Raw genomic sequence first — 24,551 nt, forward strand, 5'->3', positions numbered from 1 at the left:
GTCCAGAATCTGAAAGGCAGAGGAATCCTTTCTCTTTGCTGTTTCTAATTTCAACTCCTTTCATTTACTAGATCTTGGTCATACCTAGAATTCATCTTTTCTAACATCTTTAATGGTGAAGATTCCTCAGTCTAGATTAAAGATGTTAGAAAAGGTAAAGATCTGTTAGTAACCTCCTGCACATTGCTTTGACTTTATGTCCCTGACCACATTTTATGGTCTTCACCTTGTACTGCTGCAGTAATGATAGCTAATGTATATTGAGTATTTGCTGTGTGCCTACGCTAAGGAGTAATTTAATACTCTTAACATCCTGTGAGGTAGTCCAACTTACAGAAAGGAAACTGCTTAAAGAAAGGAGTTATCCAAGGTCACACAGTGAGTCATTGCAGCGCTGGAGTTTCAGACTGAGCACTAGACTGTGAGGCTGCTACCAAAAACAAACAGAAAAAAAGATACCTCAAAATTAGTCAGTTTGAAATATTTTCCTAATTTTAATTTAACCAAATGACCAATTACATTTGAACTTACGAGTATAATCAAAACAAGTACCTGTAAGATTAAAGTGTTTGACTCTTTGCTTGAAATAAGTAGGTTAAAAAGATTTGAGAAGACACTTTACTAATGGAGAGTTCCCGATAAGTGTTTCATTTCTTGTAAGAGTTTTATAATTGCATTTGAATCATAGGATGATCCTTTTTCTCTTGTTTTAAGTTCACCAGAGAACATCACTCTAAGCCCAAAAGAATTTTGTAAACATGCCTGTTAATTTGCATGTTTTTAAAATGCTTTTTTTCTTTCTGTAAATTTACTGATTATTTTTCAAAATCTTAATGGTGACTTTTTATGATTAAATGTTAACTATATTTAGTGAGAATTAGGATTCAGGTACAATTCAAGCCCTTTGTAATAAAAAAAAATACATGCTCCAAACATTAAAAAAATGTTAAAACATTAAACTGCCATTCTGATATCAATTAAATTGAATAGAGCATTTTTTCAGTCAGGTGTCTAAGATGAAAGATCAACAAAATCTAGTTTCTGCCTCAGGGAACATGAAATCTGTTTGGGGAAACCAGGGCAAAAATAAAAGTTTCAATAACAGAAGCTTTTTAAAATAGCCATTCCAAATGCCCCTCCTGCAGGGAAGCTCTCCGGGGAGGCAGGTGCCTTTGAGCTTCTCTCAGCCTGTGCTGCCCTCGGGTAGAGCTCCTGGTCGTGCAGACCCCAGGCCGTGGGCTTCTGATCTCACTCCCTGTGTGTTCCTCAGCTTAAGCAGATGCTCCCGAGAGGCTGAAGTGTAGCACCGCGGTTAGAGCACAGGTTACAGGGTCAGATTTGGGTTCTAGTCTCAGTTTGGTCATTCCTAGTTGTGCAGCCTGAGCAAGTTAAATTACTAAACCTCTCAGTGTTTCAGCTTCCTCGGCTTATTGCTTCAGGCTGCTTTTAGGCATTGTTTAGGCATTGTTTAACAGAGGATGGGGATTGGAGCTGTATTTTAAAAGGTGGGCAGAATTTGGATCCTTTTGTGTAGCCAGGCTGAAGGTGAGGAAGGAGAGACATTTAAATTAGTATAGCCATCATTATTAGTAAATTCTGATTCTGACATTTCTTACACTTGACATAATAAAAAGAGTCCAGGCTTAGAATCACTCTGACCTGCTAGTGAGTGCTTGATTGACCACTTAAAAGCTGTTAGCGCCTTGGGCAAATGACTTTCTTTCAGACTTGATTTCTTCATGTTTGTAAATGGGAAAAGTGATACTTAATTTGCAGGGTTGTGGTGAATTAAAAGTAGTGTGTGTGAAGTACTTACATTTTTGGAGCAGTCACACATGGTCCATCCTATTTCCATCTTTTATGTCTTCTGTATATTAAAGGTAAGTCATTGATCTACATTAAATAAATTAATCAGCTTTTTTAATATGCTGGATAGTAAATGACAGTGACATTCAGTTTTTAAAATGTCAGCTTGATATCATCATAGTACTTGGCATTTGTATGTCATACTGTTTGAATGTTGGACCTGGTTTGTTTTTCTTTTCCCCAGATGGTATATTACTTATGGTCATGAACTCATTTGGAAGAACAGGGAGCCTCTAGTGAAAATTTGGCATGAAATGAGGACTAACGGCCCCAAAAAAGGAGGTGGCTCTAAGTAAAACTGGGGTTGGACAATACTGGTACGACTGGTCCATGCTGCCTGAAGCCCTAGGAATGCATCGGCCCTGGAGTGACCACATCTTTGCTCCTGCCTGGAAGACACTGAGCATCTAGCTTTCCCAGTATTTTAAACTATGTCCCCAGTACATGTCTCATTAGAAAATGAATTATGACAAAGTTGTGAAATAAAGGTTTATATCTCTAGTTTGTAAAGAGCGGGTATATGTCTCTTTTGAAGAGCACTAATGCTGCCCTGGAATCTTGCTGTTCGTTGTTATATTTAACATAGTTTGAGTACATGGAAAGGTCTGATTGGAACTCAGAGGTGCTTGTTTTTTAATGTTGGCCTTCTAGCACCTCTGCTAAATATTTACTCTTACTTACCTACCCCTTTCCTTGCTTGGTTAACAGGTAAAAGTTAAGAGCATCTTCTCTCTGGCATGGGTCTGAAATAACAGCTGCAATATTTTCTAAATTTTCCCAAAAAGGTAGGTAACGTTTCGTGGCAGTGAGTGGCATATACAGAAAGACATTTTTAAGTTTTGCTTTCTAGGTTAAAATTGTAGCTAATTAAGAATTAGAAGGAAGTATCTTGGATAAATTCGGACTTGAATCTGAGCCTAATAGCATCTTATGTTGGAAAATGTACATTCTTTGAAGTGGAGCATCATACTGACATAGCAGACAGTGGTCGTCGTCATAGCTTCACTGTAGTGGAACTCGTCCTCGTGATTGAGAATTATTTCTAGGAAATGCGATTTGAGAATTTAAAAGTTTTTCTTGAAAGGATTTATAGGAGAGTTTTTGAGTCTTTTGGTTGATCTCAAAGAGTTACACCAAATTTTGCACCTTGTGCTGGAGAGGGCCGGGCTTGCGTGGTGGCGGGCACAGAGCGCCTGGCTTCATGACAAGGAAGGGAGTCGTGCTCACCTCACACGGTGTTGAGAGCTGAATGGCAGCATGTGCCCAGCACATAGGAATTATCCAGTTATGGTGGTTCTTCATCTTTTTCCCACCAAGCTGGACTCTTCTCTGCTGCAAAGTACCGGTCATTCTTGCCCGGCAGGGGACTCTGTTCTAGTTTAGAATAGTCTAAACTAATGTCACTTTAAGGAGAGAGAATTTTTGTTAACCCAGCCCTCATTTTGCCAGTAAGGAACCAGGGCGGTCGTGTGTGGGAACTGCCCAAGGTCACACTGCTGTGCTTTGACATTTCTGAATATGTAGTTATGCTAAGAACCCTGTGACTTACAGATGAGACAAGAAGTGTTTTTCAGAGATGGGATGGGAGGCTGAGATCACATGGACATTCCATATGGAGTCCAAAATGAAATTCATGTTGTCCGTGGGCAGATCTGGAAAACAGGCAACAAAGACACGTCTGCTCTCTCTGCTTTGTGATGTTTAGAGAAGGAACGTTTGGAAGGTCAAGTTACCTACCTGTGAGAGGCCTTGGGAGGTCAGCACCCAGCTCCAGAAGCATAAGCCTAACTGTCCATAGCTTTGGCAACTTTCCCTACTCTCCTGTTTGCCCACTGGGGTATCTTGCTTTCTCATCTTGGCTTCTCTGCTGGCATGTGAGCACCCCAAGGCTGTGCTCTGCCTGGCTAGCGTGCCTCTCAGCCTGTGCCACCTCCACTGTCCTCTGAAGTGTGGGGTCCCAGGAGTGCACTCTTAGCTGTCTCGTCTCTCTCCATTTCTGTGGCTTCAGTTATCTCTGTGAGGCTGTCTTCTGAGCTCTGGACCCACTGAATATCTCTAAGCTGTCACTCAGTACATATGTCTACTTTGTAGACAGTATGGAACTATGTCCCAGGCATAGTTACAGATCCTCAGACCCCACTACAGAGGCACATCAAATATGACTCCTGGCTTAAGCCAGAAACCTGGGGCCATTCTAGATTTCCCTCTCTCACCTCTCATTTCTAGAATCCAGCCCCTTCTCTCCACTCCCAGTGCCTTAAGTTCAGTCCCTTGTCTCTAACCTGGACTGTTGTTAAGATTGTTCTCTAGCTGCTCTCTAAAATGTCCTGTACTTCTCCACAAGGCCACAGAGTGCTAAAAACACTTTAGTCATTTCCTGTTGTCGCCTATGAAAACTCCCTAGTGTGGCTACCAAGGCATTCCGTGGCCCAGCCTCTGCTGCCTGTGGCTGAACCCTTGGCCCCTGGACCCTGCATTCCCACCCGACCCCACTACCCTCCCTCACTATGGGCAGCGAGTCCAGGTCCCTGGCCCTCTCTCCGCTGTTGGAAAGCTCTATTACACTGCTTTCCACATCTGTCACCCACTGCACTGTAAACGTCCTGAAGGCACCCAGCATTATTCCAGGCACATTGTAAGTCCTCTTTGACTGTTGTTTAGTGAATGAAGAAATCAAAACAAGAAGGGCTGCTCTTTTTTTTCTGCAGAACGGAGTGTTTTAGTCACCAGTCTCCCAGGTGGCTGACCCAGGGCCTGGCATACATAAGTCACACAAAGCCAGCGTACCCTGAGCAGGTGTGTAACCTCCCAGTGTCTTCACGGTACACAGGCTCCTCTGCTGCTGCCTCTTGGGCCATGGCCTGGCCAAGGCAGCTGAACTGCTGCCACTTGGGGCAGTCGTTGTGTCACTTTACTGTGCCTTCAAGCTAAGATAGGCAGTGGTTTGGGAGAGGAATCTGTATTCTGATGGCCAGGGCTGTACTGCAGTCCTCCCTCTGAGGTACAGGCTGGATGCTGTCCAAGTATATGCTTGAGATGGAGCACTGGGTAATCAGTGCTGTTTCAACAGTGTTACTAGTAATTGGTCTGCAGTGCATACTGAGGGCTAGTGTCAAATATTCAGGAAGCCGTTGCGTGTGGCCAGGGAGCTGTTTGATACCCTGTCCTGCATTAAACAGACTGATCTATGACCTGGAGGATTACCTTTATTTAGCTCTGCACAGGAGGGAGAGAAACTTTTATAGCATAGTGGCCAAAGATTTGTGGCAGCTTTATAAGCAAGCCTTTATGGCCATGCTTTAAAATTAGGGATTTTAGGCCTCAGGAAGTATCAGTTGAGGGCTAATGCCAATTCTCAGTGGAAGCTGAATTGGATGTCCCAAATTTGGCATCATAACGGCTGATTCAAACCCGCGTTCTATGGGAAGCGCGGCCCCAAGTCTTCCCTGTGATCCCCTCATCGCGCGTCTCCCCCTGCGTGCCCACGAGCCCCGCGCTGCAGCCTCGCGCAAATCTGGCAGCCACGGCTTGTCCCCTGTCGGCGGGGTCCAACAGACCCTCCGGGAGGCGAGCTGCAGCCTGGGGGCTGGCGGAGGGCGATCGACTAGGAATTGTCGCCATTCGGCCCTCGGCCTCTGCGAAGCCAGGTCTAAATTATAAGATAGCATTTAGGGAACTCTGGATTAAATTATGAGACATTCTTCAAGTTGGACACTTGTGCCTCCGGGCGGTTTCAGTTCCTCCAACCCCAGCCCCGTTTCTGCACCCCGCCAGCCTTACCCTCTTCCTTCACCGGCGGCGTCCAGCTCCAGCCCTGCACAGGCGGCCCTGGCCTCGCGGGGCTGTCGCCCAGCCCTCCCTCCGCTCCCTGGGTGGCCACCCCGAGGCCGGGGGGCGGGGCTGCGGCAGCGCCAGCAGGGCCGCGAGGGCGGGGCCGCGGGCGGGGGCGGTGCTGCCCGGAGCGCAGGGAGTCGAGCGAGCGCGAGCGCCAGGCGCCGGGGCCAGCATGGCGTGGCCCTGCATCAGCCGCCTCTGTTGCCTGGCGCGGCGCTGGAACCAGCTGGACCGCTCCGACGTGGCTGTGCCACTGACCCTGCACAGCTACTCCGAACTCGAGAGCGAGGAGCCGGGCCTGGGCGGTGCCACCTCACGCAGGGGCTCGTCCCCCGCAGGCTCGCGGGACCCCGGCCGGGACGTGCCGCTTACTCAGTACCAGCGGGACTTCGGCGTGTGGACGGCGCCCGCGAGGCCCAGAGATGCAACACTGGGGCGCGGGTCGGGAGCGGGCGGCCGCAGGATCAAGCCCCCCGCGCCCTACAGCCGGGGGGTCTACGTGCTCCCCGTCGGCGACGCAGATGCGGCTGCAGCGGCGACCACATCGTACAGGTATGAGGCTGGGGGCAGGGGAGCGCATTGTACGCAAACCACGTGGTCCCAGGAGACTGAGCTGGGGAGCCTGGAGGATCAGGGTGGGCGGGAGGGAGGAGGCGCCTGGAGCCCCCATCCCACACGACTTAGAGAGCCGTGGGTGGCCTCCGAGGTCATCCCCTTTGGTTCCTGGCACTGCCAGTGTCTCCTTCGATGCTCCCCGACCAGACTCGGAGTGAGTGAGCGAGCGAGCACCTCCGTGGCGGCGAGCTCACTACCTCACTCGCTGCCCTCTCGGGCAGTCCTGGCAGAAAGCCTGCCTTCGACCGAGTTAAAATCCTCTTCCCCTTAACTTCCACCAGGTGGGCCTAGCCATAGGAGGGGTGCTCGCAGGCCAACTGCCTGAGGATCGCCTTCTGTGGGGGCGTTGGTGGTGAGGACCAAATGCAGAGCTTCCAAGTGGGTGGTCCCCTAGAGATGCCACTGAGTGACTGAGGGCAGCTGACTTGGCTTTCACTGAGGACAGGCCTGTGTTCTGCCCCTGGACAGCTGAGGGCTTTCTGTCTTCTTATAACAAGTGATCAGAAAAATTGGAAATTACAGAAATTACAACATAGAAAATGAGTATGCCCTTAATCCTACCCCAAACTCGTAGTTCTTTCTATTCCTTAACATGCATTTGAGTGCGTATCTGTTTATAATTCTTGCATAGATTTGTAACTGTACACGTTTTTTTTTTCTTTCACGTATCGTGGATGTCATTCCATGTTACTAGATGCTCTCCTACAACATGAATTTTAATGGATGTGCAGTATTTTATCTTATGGATATACATTATCCATATATTGATATATATGTCCACATATTAACCTACTCTCATGTCGTTAAATATTTAGGGTGTTTCTAATTTGGGGCTATTAAAAACACTGTTCCTTTGATCTAGTTACTTCACTTGTAGAAATTTTCCCTACAGGTAACCTTGAACATGGGGTGGGAGCTAAGGAGTATAAGGTACGTGTCAACAACAGTACAGCAGAAAATGGAAACAGTTCCATTGTCCTACTGATGTAGGGGACTGGTTAATTACAGCTCTGCCATAGGATGGGCTACTGGGAAGCCCAGAATGTACTGATAATAGAAGATGTCAAAAAAGATGCAGAACGATACATCTGCTACTATTTGTGTTTTTAAAGGGGTTATTGATACATACATATCTGCTGAAATAAGCGTAGGATGTCTCTGCATGGATGTGTGAGAAAATGGTAACCTTTAGGGAGAGGAAGAAGGGGAAGGAGTTGTGGATGCTGCCAGGGGTGGAAGGAGACTGAGGGACTTTTCACTCTGCCCTTTTGAATCACTGCTTTGTTTTTTTCTTTTGGCTGTGCCACATGGTTTGCAGGATCTTAGTTCCCCGACTAGGGATGGAACCCATGCCCCCTGCAATAGAAGCACGGAATCCTAACCACTGGACCACCAGGGAATTCCCTGAACCACTGCTCTTAAAAAAAAAAAAAGTACATGTATTACCTTTAACAAAAAATTTTAGAGAAAAAAATATCTCTTTTGATCAGCATTCTTGTAGCTAAATCTTTGCTTATACAATAATTTCTTTAGTATGAATTCCTACCTGTGGAATTAAGGGCCAAAAGGTATGAACTTTCTCCTTCAATTTTATTACTTTTAAAATCAACTGTATTGAGGTATAATTTCCATATAGTAAAATTCATCCATTATAAGTGTACAGCTGGATGACTTTTGTATACACCTGGGCATCACCACCATAATTCAGACACGTGGAACATTTTGTCTCCCCAGAGGTTCCTTCACGGGCATGCAGGTTTTAAGGAACTCGATGGGGAGTGGCTGTTTCAGGATGGGTCTTGTGTTCAGGGACGTGTGCTCAAGCTGAGCTGCAGAAATGCAGCCAGGGGTGTCAGGGCAGGGCAGACACTGAGCCGCAGCACTGGGGCCCCAGCCACGCAGTGGACGGTGCCGACTGCTGCACGACGGGGCCCTGAACCAGCTGGAGGGGCCTTGAATGACAGGTCTGGAAGGCCAGAGGTCCTGGGTGTGCAGTGCCTTCAAATGGCTGATGTTCCAGGCACAGATGCGGGCGGAACTTGCAGGGAGATAGCTTCAGCTCAGGGAAGGAAGCACTTTCTAATAATTAGAACTGACTGGGATGGGTAAGGTCACGTGGTGCTGATCTCCTATTCACTGGAAGTGTCCAAGCAAAGGCTGGACTTTTAGAAGCCATCCCTCACCCTTGCTGAGCAGATGGCAGGTTTGAATGTCCTGCTGGGTCCTTCCAGCTCCAGTGATACTAAAGGTACTAGTTATTACTCTCTGCTTGGCACGTACCAGGCACCAGGCTTAGGACTTCCCACAGATTATCTCCCCAAGACTTCACAATAACGCCCTGGAATAAGTTCAGTTCTTGCTGTCCCCATTCTATAGATGAGGAACTTGAGTGGCTGGCACGAGGTCACGCAGAGCAGAGCAGAAGCCAAGTGTGTCTTGCCTCAGAGACCAAATCTGTGCCCCTAATAGGTTATCATCTCCTAAGATGCTGCCTCCTCTGAATCAGGTAGTTGCTTGACCTGTGTCCGGCAGTGGTGGAAAAGTACCGAGTTGGGCAAGAGTTGGGACTCACTAGAGCTCTCCTTCCTGGTATATAAACTCGGTGGGTCACTTGGCCCCTCTGACCCTTTCCTCATCTGTGAAGCAGAAATAGCAAGAGCTTAGTTGCCTGGGTCACCTGGCAGAGACATAGGACCACTGCTGAACTTGGCTCCCCAGCACCGTGCGAGCCGACCTCGGGGACCCTCCATCTCCCAGCTCTACTACTGGAATGAGCAATTCCATTCCACCTGCCTTCTTGAAAGATGCACGTTACCTAAGCGAACTAGTTAAAGAAATTTACAAAGCAAAGGAAATGAACAGATCCAGAGAGCCCAGGGATACGAGTACTCGTGGCTACTCCTCTCCACCCCAGCAGGTCCTGCCTCACCTGGCCCTTGGTCTCCAGGTGAGAACTGACCTGCCTCTCACTCGGCCAGAAGGGCAGCGGGTCCTGCCCACTGCCAGCCTGGGTCCTTCCTCCTGACCAGCTCCTCCCAGAGTCTTCCCTCCAGAGTTCGGTGTGTCAGCACCCCTGGCCCAGTCGTCTCCCTCTTTCCTTCCTGGGTGAGTCAGTTAAAGGGCCAACAGTCAAAGTGCCAGACTTGACTCCCACTTTTCCAAGTGCCCATCGGGAAGACTTAGGGAAGTTCAGGGATTTGTTTGAAGCCATGTTGGCCTGAGAACCCAGGCCTCAGGACCCTCAGTCTGGCGCTCTGCAATGCCCTGGGTGGCTCCCTGCCCCTCAGCAGGAGGGACTGCGGCCCTCAAGGTCCAGCTGAGGCTCACATGAGGTGGACAGTGGTGGAAACTTCTTGGTGAGGGGAGGCACAGTTGACTCAGCTAGTCCTGTATTATCTCCTTGGCAGGCCATTAGCCTGCCCTCCTCATCTCCTGGGCAGTCACCAGGCCCTGCCGAGTCTGTCTTCAACGTCCCTTCTCCATCCCCACTGCAGGCCTCCCTCTCACCTGGGCTCCAGCACCAGGCCTGTCCCACAAGGAACCACAGGCACTGCTCTAGCCCCTGGCTCTGGTCACCTCCTGCTCTGGGACCCCTGCAGCCACCCTGGGCAGCAGGCTTGGGCTGCCAGACCCAAGGCTCAGTTCAGTGTGGGAACAGAAGGGCACACCAAGGGGAGGACCTGCTTCCCCAGGAGAAACAGAGTAGCAGATGGCTCGGGCAGCTGGTCTTTGAAACCTTGCAGCTTTGGAAGCAAAAGTTATCCAATAGGGCCTTGGCCCAATTCGCCTCCTGGTACCCAAGTGCTGGCCACAGACAGACACAGCTGCTCCCTGCACACGTGTCATGCCCAGTGGTGCCCAGCTGTGCTGCTAAGGAGAAAAGGCTGCTTTGTTGATCTCAGGGCCTGAAACCTGGCCAGGGCTGTGGATGGGGTGAGATAGGCTGGGCTGGACCCAGCCCAAATATGGATGCTGCCTCTGGCCATCTGGACCCTTTTCCTCAGAACATCACCTTGGCCAGCGGCTCCTGTGGGCACAGGAGGTCTCTGCCATTTAGTAGGGGAGTTGATAGAATTAAAATAGGTGTTTTTTTTGTTTTTTTTTTTTTTAAGAGGAACTGAGGAATTGAGTCTTTGTCAAAAGAATGCTACTCTGAGCACTTGGAGCTAGGCCGTGCCAGCCTTGTCACTTCCCTCCAGGTAGCCAACACCTACCCCCTGTGCAGACCACCGTCCCTCCCTGCTCCTGCACATCAGTGCCCGCGGGCACAGCGCCATACAAAAGCCACAGCTCCAGGCTGTCTTTAGTTTCTTGAGATGGTCACTACGACTTATACTCTTTTGTAGGAGTTAATAAGACAAGTTATTAAAAACTAAACACAACACTGAGCCTCATTTTCTTCCTCAGTTGTAACCAGGTATGGAGGACCGTGCAGTATGCTGTCCAGTCCGTCACCTCCTCTGGACATAAGGGCCACCAGCGACGTGGGCTGCAGGCGAGCGACTTTCGCTGGTTCTGGGCCTCTAGGGCCCCTTGAAGTGGCCCGGAGGCAAGATAGGGAGCCCTGGAGGGCAGGGCTGGAACGTGCTGTCTCTGAGGGCCAGCACACGCTGGGAGCTTGCAGTTCGGGATGAGTAGGATCCAGTTGTTGACTGAGCTCTCTGCTTACTCCCCGTGCAGCCTGTGCCACTGCTCCCCAGCAGCGTGAGAGAAAATTCCCGCTGGAGCTGTCTGGGGTACACTTCGTCTGCTAGTTCTGCCTTTGTAAGGGGAGAAAGGAACATCTGCAGCCAAAGCAGCATCTCAGCAGTGGACATTGGTCAGGAATATTCCAGAAGCACAGGGCAAGGGCCGAGGCCTCTGAGGGGTCAGGGGAAGGGACGGGAGACCCTGTGCAAGGTTGTGATGTGTTCTGTTCCAGACAGGAATTCCAGGCTTGGACTGGAGTGAAGCCATCGAGATCCACAAAGGTGAAACCCACCACAGTCATCACAACCCACAGCTCTGGATGGGACAGCAGCCCCGGGGCTGGCTTCCAGGTCAGTCCGAAGCTGGTGCTGCAGGGCGAGGGGCTGGGTGCCTGGCTGCAGGGGGTGTGAGGACAGAGGCTTTTCTTCCAGGTTAGGGACTAGGAGTCAGGTTTGGGTGGTGTAGGATGGCATTATGCCAGGGACAGTGGTGTCTCAACACCCAATTGTCACTCGCGAACAGAAAGCCAAGGTGCTGCTTTGTCGTTAGCCACATGTGTGTCCCCCTAGTGCTGACTTCTCTGGGGAGAAGGGTGTCCCCTCCCTTCTAAATCCCAATCTTACCCTTGGCCACTGAGCCCTAGTGACAAGCTGTCCAGGCCCCGGTGTTCATGTAAGGAGGAGCTGGAAGGGAGGTGGGGCCGTTCAGCTTCCTGACTCAACCCAAAAGAGGCTTCAGGGAGAAACGAAGGTCCACGTGCTCCATCTGGCCAATGTCCACTAACGCAGGAACCCTGCGTTAACTGCAGACCCTTCAGGTTAGCAGTCCCAACTCTCAAGGACAAAGAGGGGATTTTTTTCCTGGAGCTGTGGGGAGGGGGAAAGTCGAGGGAAAGGCCCGCTGATCTGTGGCCACATTTCATTTTCCAGGTCCCTGAGGTGAGGAAGAAGTTCGCCCCTAACCCCTCAGCCATCTTTCAGGCCTCAGCTCCCCGGATCCTCAACGTGTGATTGCCCACGGAGAGGAGCGAGCAGCCACAGAGGATCAGAACCCACTGCCCAGGGACTGGGTGAGGTCTCAGGACCAGATGGCCCCTGCTGTCAGAGGGGGAGGGTCCTCCGTTCTCACCGTGGGGCACTACTTCCTCTCCAAGCTGCACGAGGCTGCGGGCAGAACAGAGGCACAGAGGGACACAGCACCACCCAGCTCAGCTCTGGGCCTCAGAGATGTGTGCGGAAGGCTTCAGATCTTTTTTAATTGCCTCTTTTGGCCACCCTTCATTTTTTAAATCTGAAGAACTTGATCAGTTCTACTGTGAACTGAATTGGTCGTTGGGGGCTGAGGAATATGGACATAACAGGTCCTTGAAAGATCCAGTAATGTCCACGTTGTTGTTTTCGCAGGCTGCATGACAATTTTATAACCGATGGTAACCCAACGTGGTGTCCTTGGATAGTCCCACCAACAGCCCCACATGTTCAGGCTGTAGAAGAAATCTTAGGTTATCACCTGCATGTGACTCATGATGATGCTAAGTAACCAGGAAGAAGTTTCCCAAAGAAGCAGAATATCAATCATAGGGTTTCAGTTTTAAAGACAATTTCTTTATGGCCAAGACGACCCTGGTTTTAACAAAACATTTCTTGGGATGAGTGAAGTACTGAGTGAATGACATTTACCTTAGTATTACTGACTCCAGTTTTGTTCCCTTAATGTATTGATGACTAGATGGGAACTACTATACTAAGAACTGGGAGCTTCTTTGGGAGAAGGGTGGCATTAGCTTCATTCCCTGAAAGACCTGAAAACGTCATCTCATTACAGGGAGCTCACTAGCTGTTGAGGCAGCTCATTCTGTTTTTGGAAGGCCCTCTCCTTTCTTGACAAATTCCAGCCAGTGCAGCCACCTGGAACTAGCCTGGTCCCCTCTTTGCACAGCAGCCCTCGAAACATTTGAAGGAGTTTGTGTTCCTTTTAGAGATCAGAGGCACAAGCTAAGGACAGTTTCGGTAAGGAAGCTCAAGGATTTCCCTTTGGATCTTTACCTCTTTCCAGCCCTCAGGTGGCTTAGCCAGGTGAGCACTTACTTTCACCACAGGAGGTGGCATTCAGGTTTTAGAAGCAGCTCAGAGCGGAGGCGGAGCCCTGTTTCCAGCTCAGGCTGTGAGGGGCCATCAGTCCCCTCAGAGGTGCTAGCTCCCAGCTCTGGCACATTTCCAGCAAAGGAAATGTTGAGAGAATCATTTTAAAGGGAAAAGCAAAACCATATGCTTACACAAAGGGTCCTATTATTTCAGACTTCATTGGTTTGCATGTTAGATGCTTCTAAGGGAAAAGAGACTGCGTGCTGGGCATTCTGTGAGAAGCAAACAGATTAATGGTACAATCCCAGATTTTACTAAAACGCAAACATATTGTTTCAATTTAACATTTCTTTAAATTAATTATAAACACGAACGCCTTCTCATGTCTTCCTTTATCTCCTCTTAGTAAGAGGACTTCAATGTGCCATGGCTACTGCTGCTCTCCCTTGGAGGCTTGTAGATTCTGAGAACGCTGACCCTGGGCTGCAGTCGCACTGCTGTCGTATGTAGTAATATTTAACAGAACCCACGAACTTCCTCTTTTACACTTACCCATTTCCCCCCAACCCCGCTAGGAGCCTAGGGTAAAAGGACTGTCTTTGAAGCTAGTCTTGGGCTCAAATCTTGGCTTTTCCATTCACTAGCTGGGAGCAGTTTAAGCTTCTGTTTCCTTATCTGCAAAGTATGGGTAATGCCACTCCCCTCCCCACCCCCCCTAGAGAATGTGTTTATGTGCAGCGTGCTTAGTACAGTAAATGGCCAACAAAGCACAGCTGCTGTACTTATTCTCTCCTGCCCAAGCACCCCTTCCCGGGAGCCTGCTTTACTCCCATCTGCAGCTTTGGTCCATCTGATGCCACTGACAGGCCCTCTCAGTAGCCCCTGCCTGTGTCACACCACATAGCCAGCCATGCCCATCCCTCCCCCAGAGCCTGTCCCAAGAGCCCATTCACTGAGCTGGGGGTAAAGCAGGCTGCCCCATGCTGGCAGTGTTGGCACTGCAGCAGCGGTGGGCACACCACTGCCTGAGAGAGGCCTGACCTCTGGAAGGCATCCTGCACACCCAGGAACAAACAGCTTTTCAAAAACACCCCAACCCAACAGCCTTCCTTACTAGACTTCATTAATTATTAGATCTGGATTCTGAAACAGCAGCTTCCTCCCACTAGGTCTTCATAAGGCCTTAACACTGAGATAATAGCAGCCTCAGCCACGTGGTCCCAACTCACCTAGGTCATATGTATGATACAAACAGACGAAGACCGAAAGGAACGTACTGGAACACTGATGGTGGCTATCTTTGAGAAGGGGAACTATGGATAATTAAAAATTTTTTACACCTTACAGTATTTGCTAAAAGTTTCTATATAATTAGCATTTTTATATTAAATTAAAAAGCAGTTTAATCTGCTTGTTAGGTAATTTTAGCCAAAGGAAAGAGTTCAAATTAATTATTCCATGACCAAAGTTAGCGCTGCAGTAGCAGCCTTGACCAGCCGTGAGGAGGCCCAACCACAGGGAGGCCCCTGGGTCCTGTCACCCACAGTCATTTAGACCAAGACTGACGGCTCCGTAGTGAGTCGAATTCAGAAAAACCCATTACAAACACTGATACTTTCATCCTTGTAATAACTCCAGGATTTTCGGCCAAACTCCAAAAAGCAGCTTTTGAGAGAACCTTGGCCATGCAGCCCACCCTGGGCCAACGGGGGACCCTTTGAGCAGGATCAGCTCCGCTGGCCTCACTCACACAGGCGCCTTCAGTCAGTTAAGAGGGAGTCCCCGATTAAGGTACGGCAAAACCGTGGCTGACAAAAATAACATTCAAGAAGGGGGTCTAGTCAATGCCCCTATTCTCCTTCCTCCAGACCATCAACTTCGTAAAGGTTGACACTAAGTGAAGCCTGGTCCCAGGAAAGCTACATACTTGGATTGTATTACGGGGCCTCCTCCCCAAAGAACTTCTTACCTTTGAAGAACCAAAGCTTTCAAAGCTTTTAGTTCTTATTAAGGGTGGATATAAATAATAGTCATTTCTGAAATATTTCTGTACTTGCTGTAATTTTTTAGCCACTGTGATAGCAGATGGTCCCAGCAGGACTGGGTCACAGGAGTAACTTCTTTCTGGCTTCAGCACAGACCCATTCTTGCCAGACGAACCAGTGTGCTTCTTGATTGGACAACAGGAGCTGTTTTAATCTTTGCTTTGGCTTTGAGGTAGTTTTCCTTTGCTCCAAGCTGTCAGAAACCACTATGGCCAGGACCAACATGCATTTTTCCAAAACTTTTTCAGATTTTTATATAACTGTAATCCTTATTTTAAGTAGCTGCAAATTCTTTTTGGAAAGAAGTGGAAGAATTAATTCAAGTACACAAACACCTATACCTTTGCCTCATCCCAGCTCTTTTTGACCTAATGTAAGAAAAACCCTACCAAAGTGTAGTGCTCCAAACTCAGAAAAACCCATCACAAATACTGAAAGATTTATTGTAGATATTTTTGTTACACAATTATGTTACATATTATGATACAAATACATTTCATTGCAACATTAACATATATGGGGACTGTTAAATCGCTTACTATTTCTTTTGCAAAAAGATAATTTCTTGAGGCTTTCACACCTGTAATAACTGACTCTGTTCTCATTTGGAGCAAATCGTCATTCTTTAGATCTGAGTCACAGTCCACTGCTGAATGAGTCTACACTTGCCCATTAACCTTGCTTGGAGTATTTTATGTATGGAATATCTGAGCCTTTACTACTGAACTGTTTTATTACTAAGCCAGGACGTGCCCTATGCCTTACTGAGTAATTTCCCTCTGCAGCTGCTGTCCTCAGATGCTGAATAAAGGGCAGATTTCTTGTAGTTGCCTCCCTGCCTTCTCCTGACTCGAACATCTAGAGGATTCATGAAAACGTGAATTATGTTGCTTGGATAAGTTTCTTTGGCTCTGACTCACAGCTTTCACTTTTTCTTGGAGCAGATTCCTAACTGCTGAGAATAAATTCTTTACTTCTACAGACTGTCAGGAGGATTGGGGTAAAGTGTCTATAATGAAACTGGACATCATGCAGGGCGCGGCTAACTTTCCTTTTTCCGACCACTTCTGCCTCCCACTGAGATGGCCTCTGCCTATGACACAATCTGTTCTCACTGCTTCTGAGCACTGACATCCCTGTGTCTTGCCTTTGACAGTCCTTTCTCTACCTTTAAGGCACTCACAAGTGTTTAAAACACTTTTCTTCTTGGGAAAAACTCCTTGACAGAGAAGAACAAGACACCAAATCCACTGGATAGGTTGAACTGTCCAAGGGGCTGCTTCCCACTGGCCACTCAACGTGGATTCAGCAGCAGAAGCTCCAGCAGACCACGCCAATGGTGAGGAACCAGCTCTCTGCCCGGCACACACTCAAAGCTGGCCTGAGTCTGCCAAGTGCCCGGGCTTTGTGGGTACTGTCTATGGCTAAGAGCTTCTCAGTTGTAGTCAAACCTTTTCCTGACCTATGCTGGGATCTGTCCATCCCTTGACAATGCTCTGAGACTGGTTGTAGTAATGCTCCTGTGTCCCATGAAAGAAGCATTCTCAGTCTGCAGCCTCCCAGGCTTGTGTGTCTTCCACACAGCATCACTGCTTCCTGAGCCGATGCTTGGGGTCTGAGTGCCGAAGCCCAGCCCTCCTCCAGATGTTATCAGGGTAACTAGAGGGTGGTGGTGGTGGTGCCTGTAACCCCAGCCCACAGAATGGGTGAAATCTCTAGCTTGCCAGACTCATTTTCTGCCTCCTGGAGGGAGACTCAGGCCCAAGGTGCCCACTGGAAAACACGCAGAGGACAGAAGGGCCTGATACATGGGGCCTGACCCTGCTCTGATGGAGACCCTGATGGAGCCTGCACGGAGAGGGAACAGATTCAAGCTGACAGAGCATGCATCCACTCATGGCTTCACTCTAGAATCGGGAAACAAACTTCTCTCCTAAAAGGATTTGACCTGGGACTGAACACTGGTGTTACTAAGTGGAGGCAATGGTTTAGTAGCCATCATACTCCGAGGCACACAGAAAACGACCTTCTCTCCCAAATAGAAGAATCATCACAGTTCAAGACTTCGAATCCTGCTTTCCTAGGGGCATCTTCATTCTGTTCACTGATCTTCATTCAATATCCCCATGTGTTTGTTTGTGAGGAAGTCCAGAAAAGGAGTGTTGCAAATGGCCTGGTGAATATTACTCACTGTAATTTCTTTGGGAATCCTGGTCCAAAAAACAAAGATGTTAGTGATTCTCTCAAATATCTAAATAATTTAACCAATTAAGTTACTGAAAGGACCATCCCATGCACAGGCTCCAGTAGGTGGGGATGATGAGTGATAGGCACGGTTTAGGGCCACTCTGGGGATGGGGAGTGGGCAGGTGCCTTCTCTCTCCCCCTCTTCTTTCCCACTAATTCCTTTGACTCTGGTGGAGATGTGGCCTACCCTCTTCCCGGTCAGCCCTATTTAGTGCTCAAATATGACTTCCTACCAGAGGCATGAGATGGATTTCAATAAGGTGGTTGAATGATTAAGAAGAAGAAAAAAAAGACTGGGGATTGAGAAAAGAAAAAGGAAGTAAAGCAGAACAGAACGTTATTGCTGTAATTCAGTCTCAGCTGAATGAAAGCTGAGTCAATGCACCACAGAGCCCATCTCTTGGAAAGATGGGAGATGGAGTCATGGCAGGCCAAGTGTGACGTTCAATGTTCTTATCAAAAGGACTCAGGTCACTCTATGTCTTCACATTTGGGACCAGAGAGGCGAGCAGGGGCTGCAGAGGCACTCCGCCCACTCCTGGATCTCCAGCAGGACAAGAAGCAGCATTACTAGAACTCCTTTGTTCCTCACTTTTTGTAAAGACCTCTCTACACTGCCTGATGTGTTACATTCCTGTTAAGTCTGACCTAATCATATTCCTCTGATTTAGGTCTCTTCATGTCCTCAGGTATTCTGTTAAAGTTATATAAATTTATGACAACCTTTAAGCACAACAGAATAAAATAAATGTTTCCTTTGAAAGGAATGCCTGTCTATCATTCTTTCAGGGCCCAGGAAAAGAGCAAAATTCAGCGTCCCAATCAATGACAATTAGAGAGGCTGCAAAGAGCACTGGTGAGCCTGTGGGTATAGAGCCAGTGAGATCTAAGTTTAAATCTAGGTTCTATCATGTATTGGCTGGGAAAGCCAGGCAAGATTACCTTTCAGAGCCCGGTTTCCTGATTTCTAAAAAGGGAGCATGAGTTCTGAAATGAACAACAAATTAGGTAATATATGCAGTGCCTGGCCCTAAACCTGACATGAAAGAAACACTGCTTTTATCTTCAATGGCAACGAATTGGTATTTGTTCAACCCTGTAACATATGAGAGTCCTACTGAACAGGGTCTATGCAGTAGAGACGGGGAAGATACAGACCTCTCACAACCACGAGACTGTCTCAAAACAACCAAGTAGACCCCAAGTCTGTCTGGCTCTGAGAATGTCCCAAGCACTGACACCTCCTACTGAACTGACTTAGGTCTAAAACATCATGATGGGCAACTAAACTGTGAGGAAATATCTGTCAGCCTGATACCACCAACCAAAGAGATAACGGTACCTGTTGTGAGATGCTGCCTGGTATCCAACCGCCAAAGCCTGTCTCAGGATGTCACTGACCAGCTGCTCTGTAGCCTACAACAGAAGATGCTGTTACTCTCAAAAGGGCCACCTGCTTGCTGGCAAGAAGGGATGCAGCTGACCCCATCCCATACCCTAAACTTGGAAACAGCTATATCTAAGGATCAAAAGTCCTTAAGGAAAAATTCAAGGTTCGAATAATAGACCACAAATAATAGCCCACAATTACAGAGGCTATGATTCTGAGAAATTATGAAGGGGGTAATTTTCATTAGTCAGACATTATTTTTAAGGAGAACAGGTGAGGGCTATTTGTGAGGTATCCCTGCTCCTGGAGGAGATCTACCAGGAAAGGAACTGCTGAGCTAGGATCTGGCTGGGTAAGGAACCTGGTTTTGTCATCCTCTCACCGAGGGATGGGACAGTTGTGGCTACTGTTGTGACATGTGAGTCACCTCTTTAAGCACTGAGACCTATGACTCTCACCTCAGGCTTCTTAAAAAGCACTTGAAATGGCACTGAAAGATATCATTAGAGTGACATCAGCACAGAAACTCTTGTAGCACTACAATTTAATTCATTTAAAAATCAGAAGGAAAAAAAAGAGAAAACTTTAAGCCCGAATAAGCTGAGAAATCGTAAAGCCTGTCATCTCTGTACCATTTCTGTCCTGCCTGGCTGGCCCCTCAGCGCTTCAGCCCCTGACGGCAGCTCACGGCCCCTCTGCTGCCCACAGGCACCCACCTTCAAAATCATATCTTCCACCACCGACGCATACACATTCCTATGCAGCGCCACAGGCTGCAGGGTGATCCCAATCTGGAAGAGCAGAAGAAAGCCATTTGTTCGTATGTCTTCATGAAAAACAAGCACGCTTCTGATACCCAAGATGATGTCCGGGTGGAAGAATAACTCCACAAACGTTCTGGACAAAACTCATGAAGAAGTAACACAGAATATAACCACCCGAAAATCTGTTATCCTACCACTCCATGTTTCTAAGGGATTGTTAAAAATGCTACTATAATCCTGCTCTTACCCCCAAATCTCCTTCATGAGAGAACGTAGGATTTGCCATGAATTCTGACAGTGGGAGCAACATATTGGAAAGCCTGGAATCAGACTCTCAGGCCCTATTTGCAATAGGTGATAAAGATATACTTGGAAACGGCCCCACTTGTCATCTCCTTCTGTAGGTGAAAAAAAACTAGTCTTTCATCACTTGGGTCCCAGGCAGCCGTGCAGCGGGCAGATGCTGAAGTGAGGCTGCGTTCCACTGGAGGTAGGTAGATAATTCTCTCCTGTACCATAAGGGCACTGAGTGCCACGTCCACACCCTGGCAGGGCACTTGGGAGCTATTAGTGTCAGGGAGAGCTCATTATGACATGCCTCATGAGGGAAGGGTGCTTCTACTGAGGCAAATGAGAAAAGAGCAGATGAAAAGTAAAAAACTGCCTACGTCTAGCTGCCTTTGCTTCAATTTCATGTTCAACGAGCAGCCTCTCTACATATGTAATTCATTTTCCTGCCCAAAGGCCCCGATGTAGGAAGGCAGGTGCCCAGAGAGCAGAGCCCAGGTTTACCAGGCAGAAGGAAATCATACACCTGCTTCACCAGAAAGTCTGGTGTCAGTTTCTAAGGCTGAACACCTTGCACCTTGCACCTGGTTAGGGATCCAGCAGCACAGGCCTTAGTCCCCTACCTTCTGTGTGATGTCACCAATAAATTCAGAGCCTGGTGTTGGTGGCAGGTAGAATTTCATTTCTTCCTGTTTCTCGTCCTGTTCTTTTTTGATGTTTATCTTTAACGGCTCTGAGAGGTTGAGGATGTCCACCTCCTCCTCATTCTCCGGCTCTCTTTTCTGAAACTGCTGCAGGTCCTCCAGTTTCCGGCAGAGGTTGTCAGCAGAGGAGAAGGATGACGGGCACTCTAAATGAGAGGTAATCAGTCTTATGACAGCTGTGGTGACAAAAGAAAGGGACTGTCCATCTCCAAGGGACCAATAGCCTGAGACCCAGAGAAGAAGGGTAAGTATCAAGGGAGCTGACCTTCTTTCTGGTTCTAAAATTCTATGAATCTATAATTATGAGAACTAGTAATTCATAAGGGAGACAAGCACCAAGACAGGCATCTTGCGTTAAAACATATGTGCTGTTAAGGACAATCTAAGTCAAAACAGCACATAATTCATACTTATGCCACCAAAAACGAGGCCATCCTCCCACTCCACTAATTTGTTTTCAGATTTTAAATCTGGAGAATTTAGAAATGCACAATAAAGAAATTAAAACTCATCCATGCTCTGCTTAGAGATAAGTACTACTAACATTTTAGTGTATATCGTGCATCCAGTCTTTAATAAGTTGATTTATACAAAACCCAACAAAGAGTATTAGAAGTTTAAAGCCAGCAGGGGCTCTGGGAATCTTCTAGTGCATCCCTTTCACTTTATAGATAAATAAGTGAGGTCCAGACTGGGACAAGATGGAGTTAAGGGCAGCCAGCAGGATGGAGGTAGAGCATCCAGCTCCTGGCTTTCTCTGTTTTATTGGCAGGATGCTCACAGATCAGTCAGTCATATTAACAGAAAGCCTAGTACAGGTAAAGTATTGTGCTTTACATACACTACCGGTGAAGCACAGAAGTAATCGACATGGTCTCTGCTCTCCAAAGAGCTTAGATATAAATCTGACAAACCCTCAAGGTTCTGATATTAAATAGCACTGGAGATCAGAGAAAGGACCTGTGTTAGGGCTCTGGGGAAAGCTTCATGGAGAAAGTGGGACTTGTGCTAAGTCTTAAAGGAACCCCCCCCAGACCCTCCCTGTGCTCCAGGTTCCCTCAGACTGGGAGGTGGAGCATCTGTTTTTCTACAGAAATGGGGCTGAGAGGAGAAAACACTCCTTATTCATTAAGGTGAAACTCAAAATATTTTCCCCATATGTCTTTTATACCCAGCTCCCCTGCACCCCTGCCCACATATAGCTCAGTTATTTGTGTCTTTATCATAAAACAATTCGTTTTATCTGCAACATTATTAGTTGTTTAAACCTGTGCCTCCAGCACTGGGCAGTGCACTTCCAGGCTAGGTTTTGGAGATAAAGTAACAGATAAGACATCGTCCCCATCTTCAGGGAGAAGACTCGTCTGTGTGAGGGTGGCTATAAGGTCACAAAGGAAGAAGTCACTTCTACCACAAGGAAAGGAGTTAGATCAAGAAGGTCTTCAAAGGAGAAATGATGCTGAGGAAGGGGGCTCCTGAATGAACAGTGTGTTCCTGTTGCGTGTCACGGGCCAGAACATTCCTGACTGGGGCACAACACTTGGGACACTTGGGCACAAATAGTTCTGTAGGGACCATCCTAGGGGGTGGGCGGGACACCCAGGGTGGGCTCCTGTTCTTTAAGGCAGCTCTTGGAGTCCTCAGGTCCCTTCACCTCAGCTGAAGGAAAGAGCATGGAAAACTGCTGGGGCTGACGTGGCCCGAAAACCATGGAGGCTGACAGGTGACCACGTGCTCCAAGGAAACACCTCTCGGCTGCTGATGGTGCCAGAGTCCCACCAGTGCTTACCTGGCTCGCTGTCAATCTGGGTCAGCACATCCTCGATCGAGTCCCCGTCGCTCCTCAGGCTTTCGGGGTCAGGTGGGGTGTAGCCATGGCAGCGACACCAGTGAGCAATGTGCTTGGTTTTAAGCGGGGTCAGGTGATGAAATCTTGCATTCTTTTCCAGTATTTCTTGTAAGACTTTTCGCATTGTCATCGCTCTTTGCCACTTAAAAAAATTGAGGGGGGAGGGGGAGAATTCTTCAACTTAGCGTGTTCAAATAAATCACCCAACTCTAAACTACCATGCTAACTTGTTAGAATCATTTTTTTCTAAGGAAAAAAAATCTGATGGTGTTACTCCTCAGTTTTTAAAAAAAGTAAAAACTCTTACCTAATGCTTATAAAATAAAACTGAAATTCCTAGGTTTGGCCTACAAGGTGTTTCACCTGGTCTTAACCTGTGATCTCCCACTTCCCCAGCCTTCCCAGCCTTCCCCAAACTCATCACACAGACTTTCTCAAAGCTTCCTAAGCATGCCTCTGTACCTGCTACTTCCCTCTTATAACCTTACTGTCTGGCACAGTTGCTACCACACTGAGTAATAAATACTTGACTTAATTTTAATATAATTCTTTAAAATTTTTTAGAAACTTTTACCAATGCAGGAAAAAGTAGATCTTTCAAAGGCTAGCTACATGTCTTTGGAGAATGAGATTTTTAACTAAGGAAAAAGTTCTACCATCAAATATTTAACGAGGGACTTCCCTGGTGGTCCAGTGGTAAAGCAATCTGCCTTCCAATGCAGGTTTGATCCCTGGTAGGGGAGCTAAGATCCCACATGCCACAGGGCAACTAAGCCCTCACGCCGCAACTACTGAGCTCGAGCACCACAAACTACAGAGCCTGCACGCCACAACTAGAGAGAGAAAACCCACATGCCACAACTAGAGAGAAGCCTGGCGCTGCAACGAAGAGCCAGTGTGCGGCAATGAAGACCCGGCACGGACAAAAAATAAAGTTAAAAAAAAAAAAATTTAACGAAACATGCTGCAAAATTTATCATTGCTCCATGTGACGAGGTTTATGGAAGCAGCCAGAATGCATATGTGTTTTGGTTATTTTCTCTAATAGGCTCTCAGTGGTGGCCTGCAGCAAACACGGGATTACCTCAGCAGCTCTCCTTTTCCCAATGTTCCAGCCATAATACTGCTCCACAGATTTTGCAGAAAAACAGCTGGCATCTTCACCTAGAATGCACATATCCAGCAAACTCTGAATAAAGTTATGATTTAAATAAAATCTTATTTGCTGGAAGCATGTCCAAAAGTTTCTTTAGACCTCTTTATTGGCTATGTTCCTTAACAGGCAAGTTCAGATGCAACATAACACACTCATTCGTGTGTTCTCAAAACAACAGCCCTTCCTGGGAAATCAGCTTCTCTGGTAGAGAAAGTATCATGGCAGTAGACTACCTATTAAAATAAGTGGAAATGGCACTCCACTGGGAACAGGAGACCTGAGATATAGCCTTGGCCTTGCCATTCACTAAGCTGCCTTGGGCAACCTATATCATCTCTCTGGGCTTCAGTTTTCTTAACTGTAAAATGAGACCACTGGGAAAGACAGTTCCAGAACTGCCTTTCAGCTCTAATATTCTGTATTTGTATCTGAATTTTTTAAAAAATATTTTTCTTGCTGGGCTAGAAAAATCACTGAGTTTACTTTGAGCTACCTCGAAATGACCCCTTTGAGGGGAAAAAAAATAGTTTCTTTGCTATTACAGCTGGAAAAAATAAACAAGGTAGTCTGTACTTGGCCTATTGTTTCCATATTCCCATGAATGTGAAATGATAATCTGCTTCATCCCTTCCCTCTAAATGTTCGCGGGTGATCTTGCCCGAGAGCCGAAGCTTAAGTATCCACAGGCTGTCGGTCATGCCCTTGGTGAGGGCTGTTGATTCTGTCAGAGCAATTGGGGCTGAGAAGCAAACTGTTCAGTCTTGCTGACAATGGGCAGGGATAGAGGAGACATCACTGCAGGAGGTCTTGACAGTTGTTTATTTCTACAGAGTGAGTGTTAGATGAAAGATAAAAAAATTCCTTCTGCAGATCAAACCGTGCAAATAGTAAGACTAACTGACCAAGATATTAATTCTAAAACCCTGCAAATGAGCTACAGCTGTAGCTAAAACCTCTGTGATAACTACCATGTCAGTATTATTTACAACACCAGGTGATTCAAGTTGACTTAATATCCCA

General features: G+C 47.4%; 3 protein-coding genes across 22 annotated transcripts in view; 2 read left to right on the forward strand and 1 right to left on the reverse strand.

The window, feature by feature from the left end:
• Window positions 1–2,376, forward strand: part of PARL (presenilin associated rhomboid like) — a 64,833-nt gene extending 62,457 nt beyond the window's left edge. The window contains exon 10 of the mRNA XM_030862362.2: window positions 2,051–2,376. Within this exon, the coding sequence (XP_030718222.1) occupies window positions 2,051–2,162 (112 nt within the window). The 3' untranslated portion in view covers window positions 2,163–2,376. The remainder of the gene's footprint in view (window positions 1–2,050) is intronic.
• A 3,437-nt stretch (window positions 2,377–5,813) lies between these two features.
• On the forward strand, window positions 5,814–24,103 carry MAP6D1 (MAP6 domain containing 1). 13 transcript variants are annotated; one of them, XR_009563753.1, is made up of 6 exons: window positions 5,814–6,252; window positions 11,237–11,354; window positions 11,934–12,073; window positions 13,495–13,590; window positions 14,727–20,770; window positions 21,878–22,593. XR_009563753.1 is itself a non-coding variant. In XM_030862409.2 (3 exons), exons 1-3 carry the CDS (start codon window positions 5,873–5,875, stop codon window positions 12,012–12,014), a joined length of 579 nt encoding a protein of 192 aa, XP_030718269.1. In that variant the 5' UTR covers window positions 5,814–5,872; the 3' UTR covers window positions 12,015–22,593. The 13 variants fall into 13 exon arrangements, 1 of the variants encoding a protein (XP_030718269.1); XR_009563747.1 differs by having other exon boundaries at window positions 11,934–20,024; window positions 20,620–20,770; XR_004040762.2 differs by having other exon boundaries at window positions 11,934–16,472; window positions 20,620–20,770.
• YEATS2 (YEATS domain containing 2) overlaps window positions 15,538–24,551 on the reverse strand; it is a 109,011-nt gene continuing 99,997 nt past the window's right edge. For 5 of the 8 annotated variants that reach the window (XM_060298359.2, XM_060298362.2, XM_060298364.2 and 2 more), the window contains 6 exons: window positions 23,460–23,539; window positions 22,316–22,517; window positions 20,446–20,672; window positions 19,487–19,561; window positions 18,723–18,796; window positions 15,539–17,343 (listed from right to left, as the gene is read on the reverse strand). In XM_060298359.2, the coding sequence (XP_060154342.1) occupies window positions 17,235–17,343; window positions 18,723–18,796; window positions 19,487–19,561; window positions 20,446–20,672; window positions 22,316–22,517; window positions 23,460–23,539 (767 nt within the window). In that variant the 3' untranslated portion in view covers window positions 15,539–17,234. Of the gene's footprint in view, window positions 17,344–18,722; window positions 18,797–19,486; window positions 19,562–20,445; window positions 20,673–22,315; window positions 22,518–23,459; window positions 23,540–24,551 lie in introns of those variants that run through there. The other 3 variants (XM_060298363.2, XM_060298361.2, XR_009563745.1) reach the window with 2 other exon arrangements.

Source organism: Globicephala melas, chromosome 4 (assembly GCF_963455315.2).
Source record: "Globicephala melas chromosome 4, mGloMel1.2, whole genome shotgun sequence".
NCBI classification, from domain to species: domain Eukaryota; kingdom Metazoa; phylum Chordata; class Mammalia; order Artiodactyla; family Delphinidae; genus Globicephala; species Globicephala melas.

Coding starts and splice junctions, on each gene's coding strand:
- MAP6D1 (XM_030862409.2), top strand. CDS start 5,873: ATGGCGTGGCCCTGCATCAGCCGCCTCTGTTGCCTGGCGCGGCGCTGG. Junction 6,253..11,236: donor GCGGCGACCACATCGTACAG/GTATGAGGCTGG, acceptor GTTCTGTTCCAG/ACAGGAATTCCAGGCTTGGA. Junction 11,355..11,933: donor GCCCCGGGGCTGGCTTCCAG/GTCAGTCCGAAG, acceptor TTCATTTTCCAG/GTCCCTGAGGTGAGGAAGAA.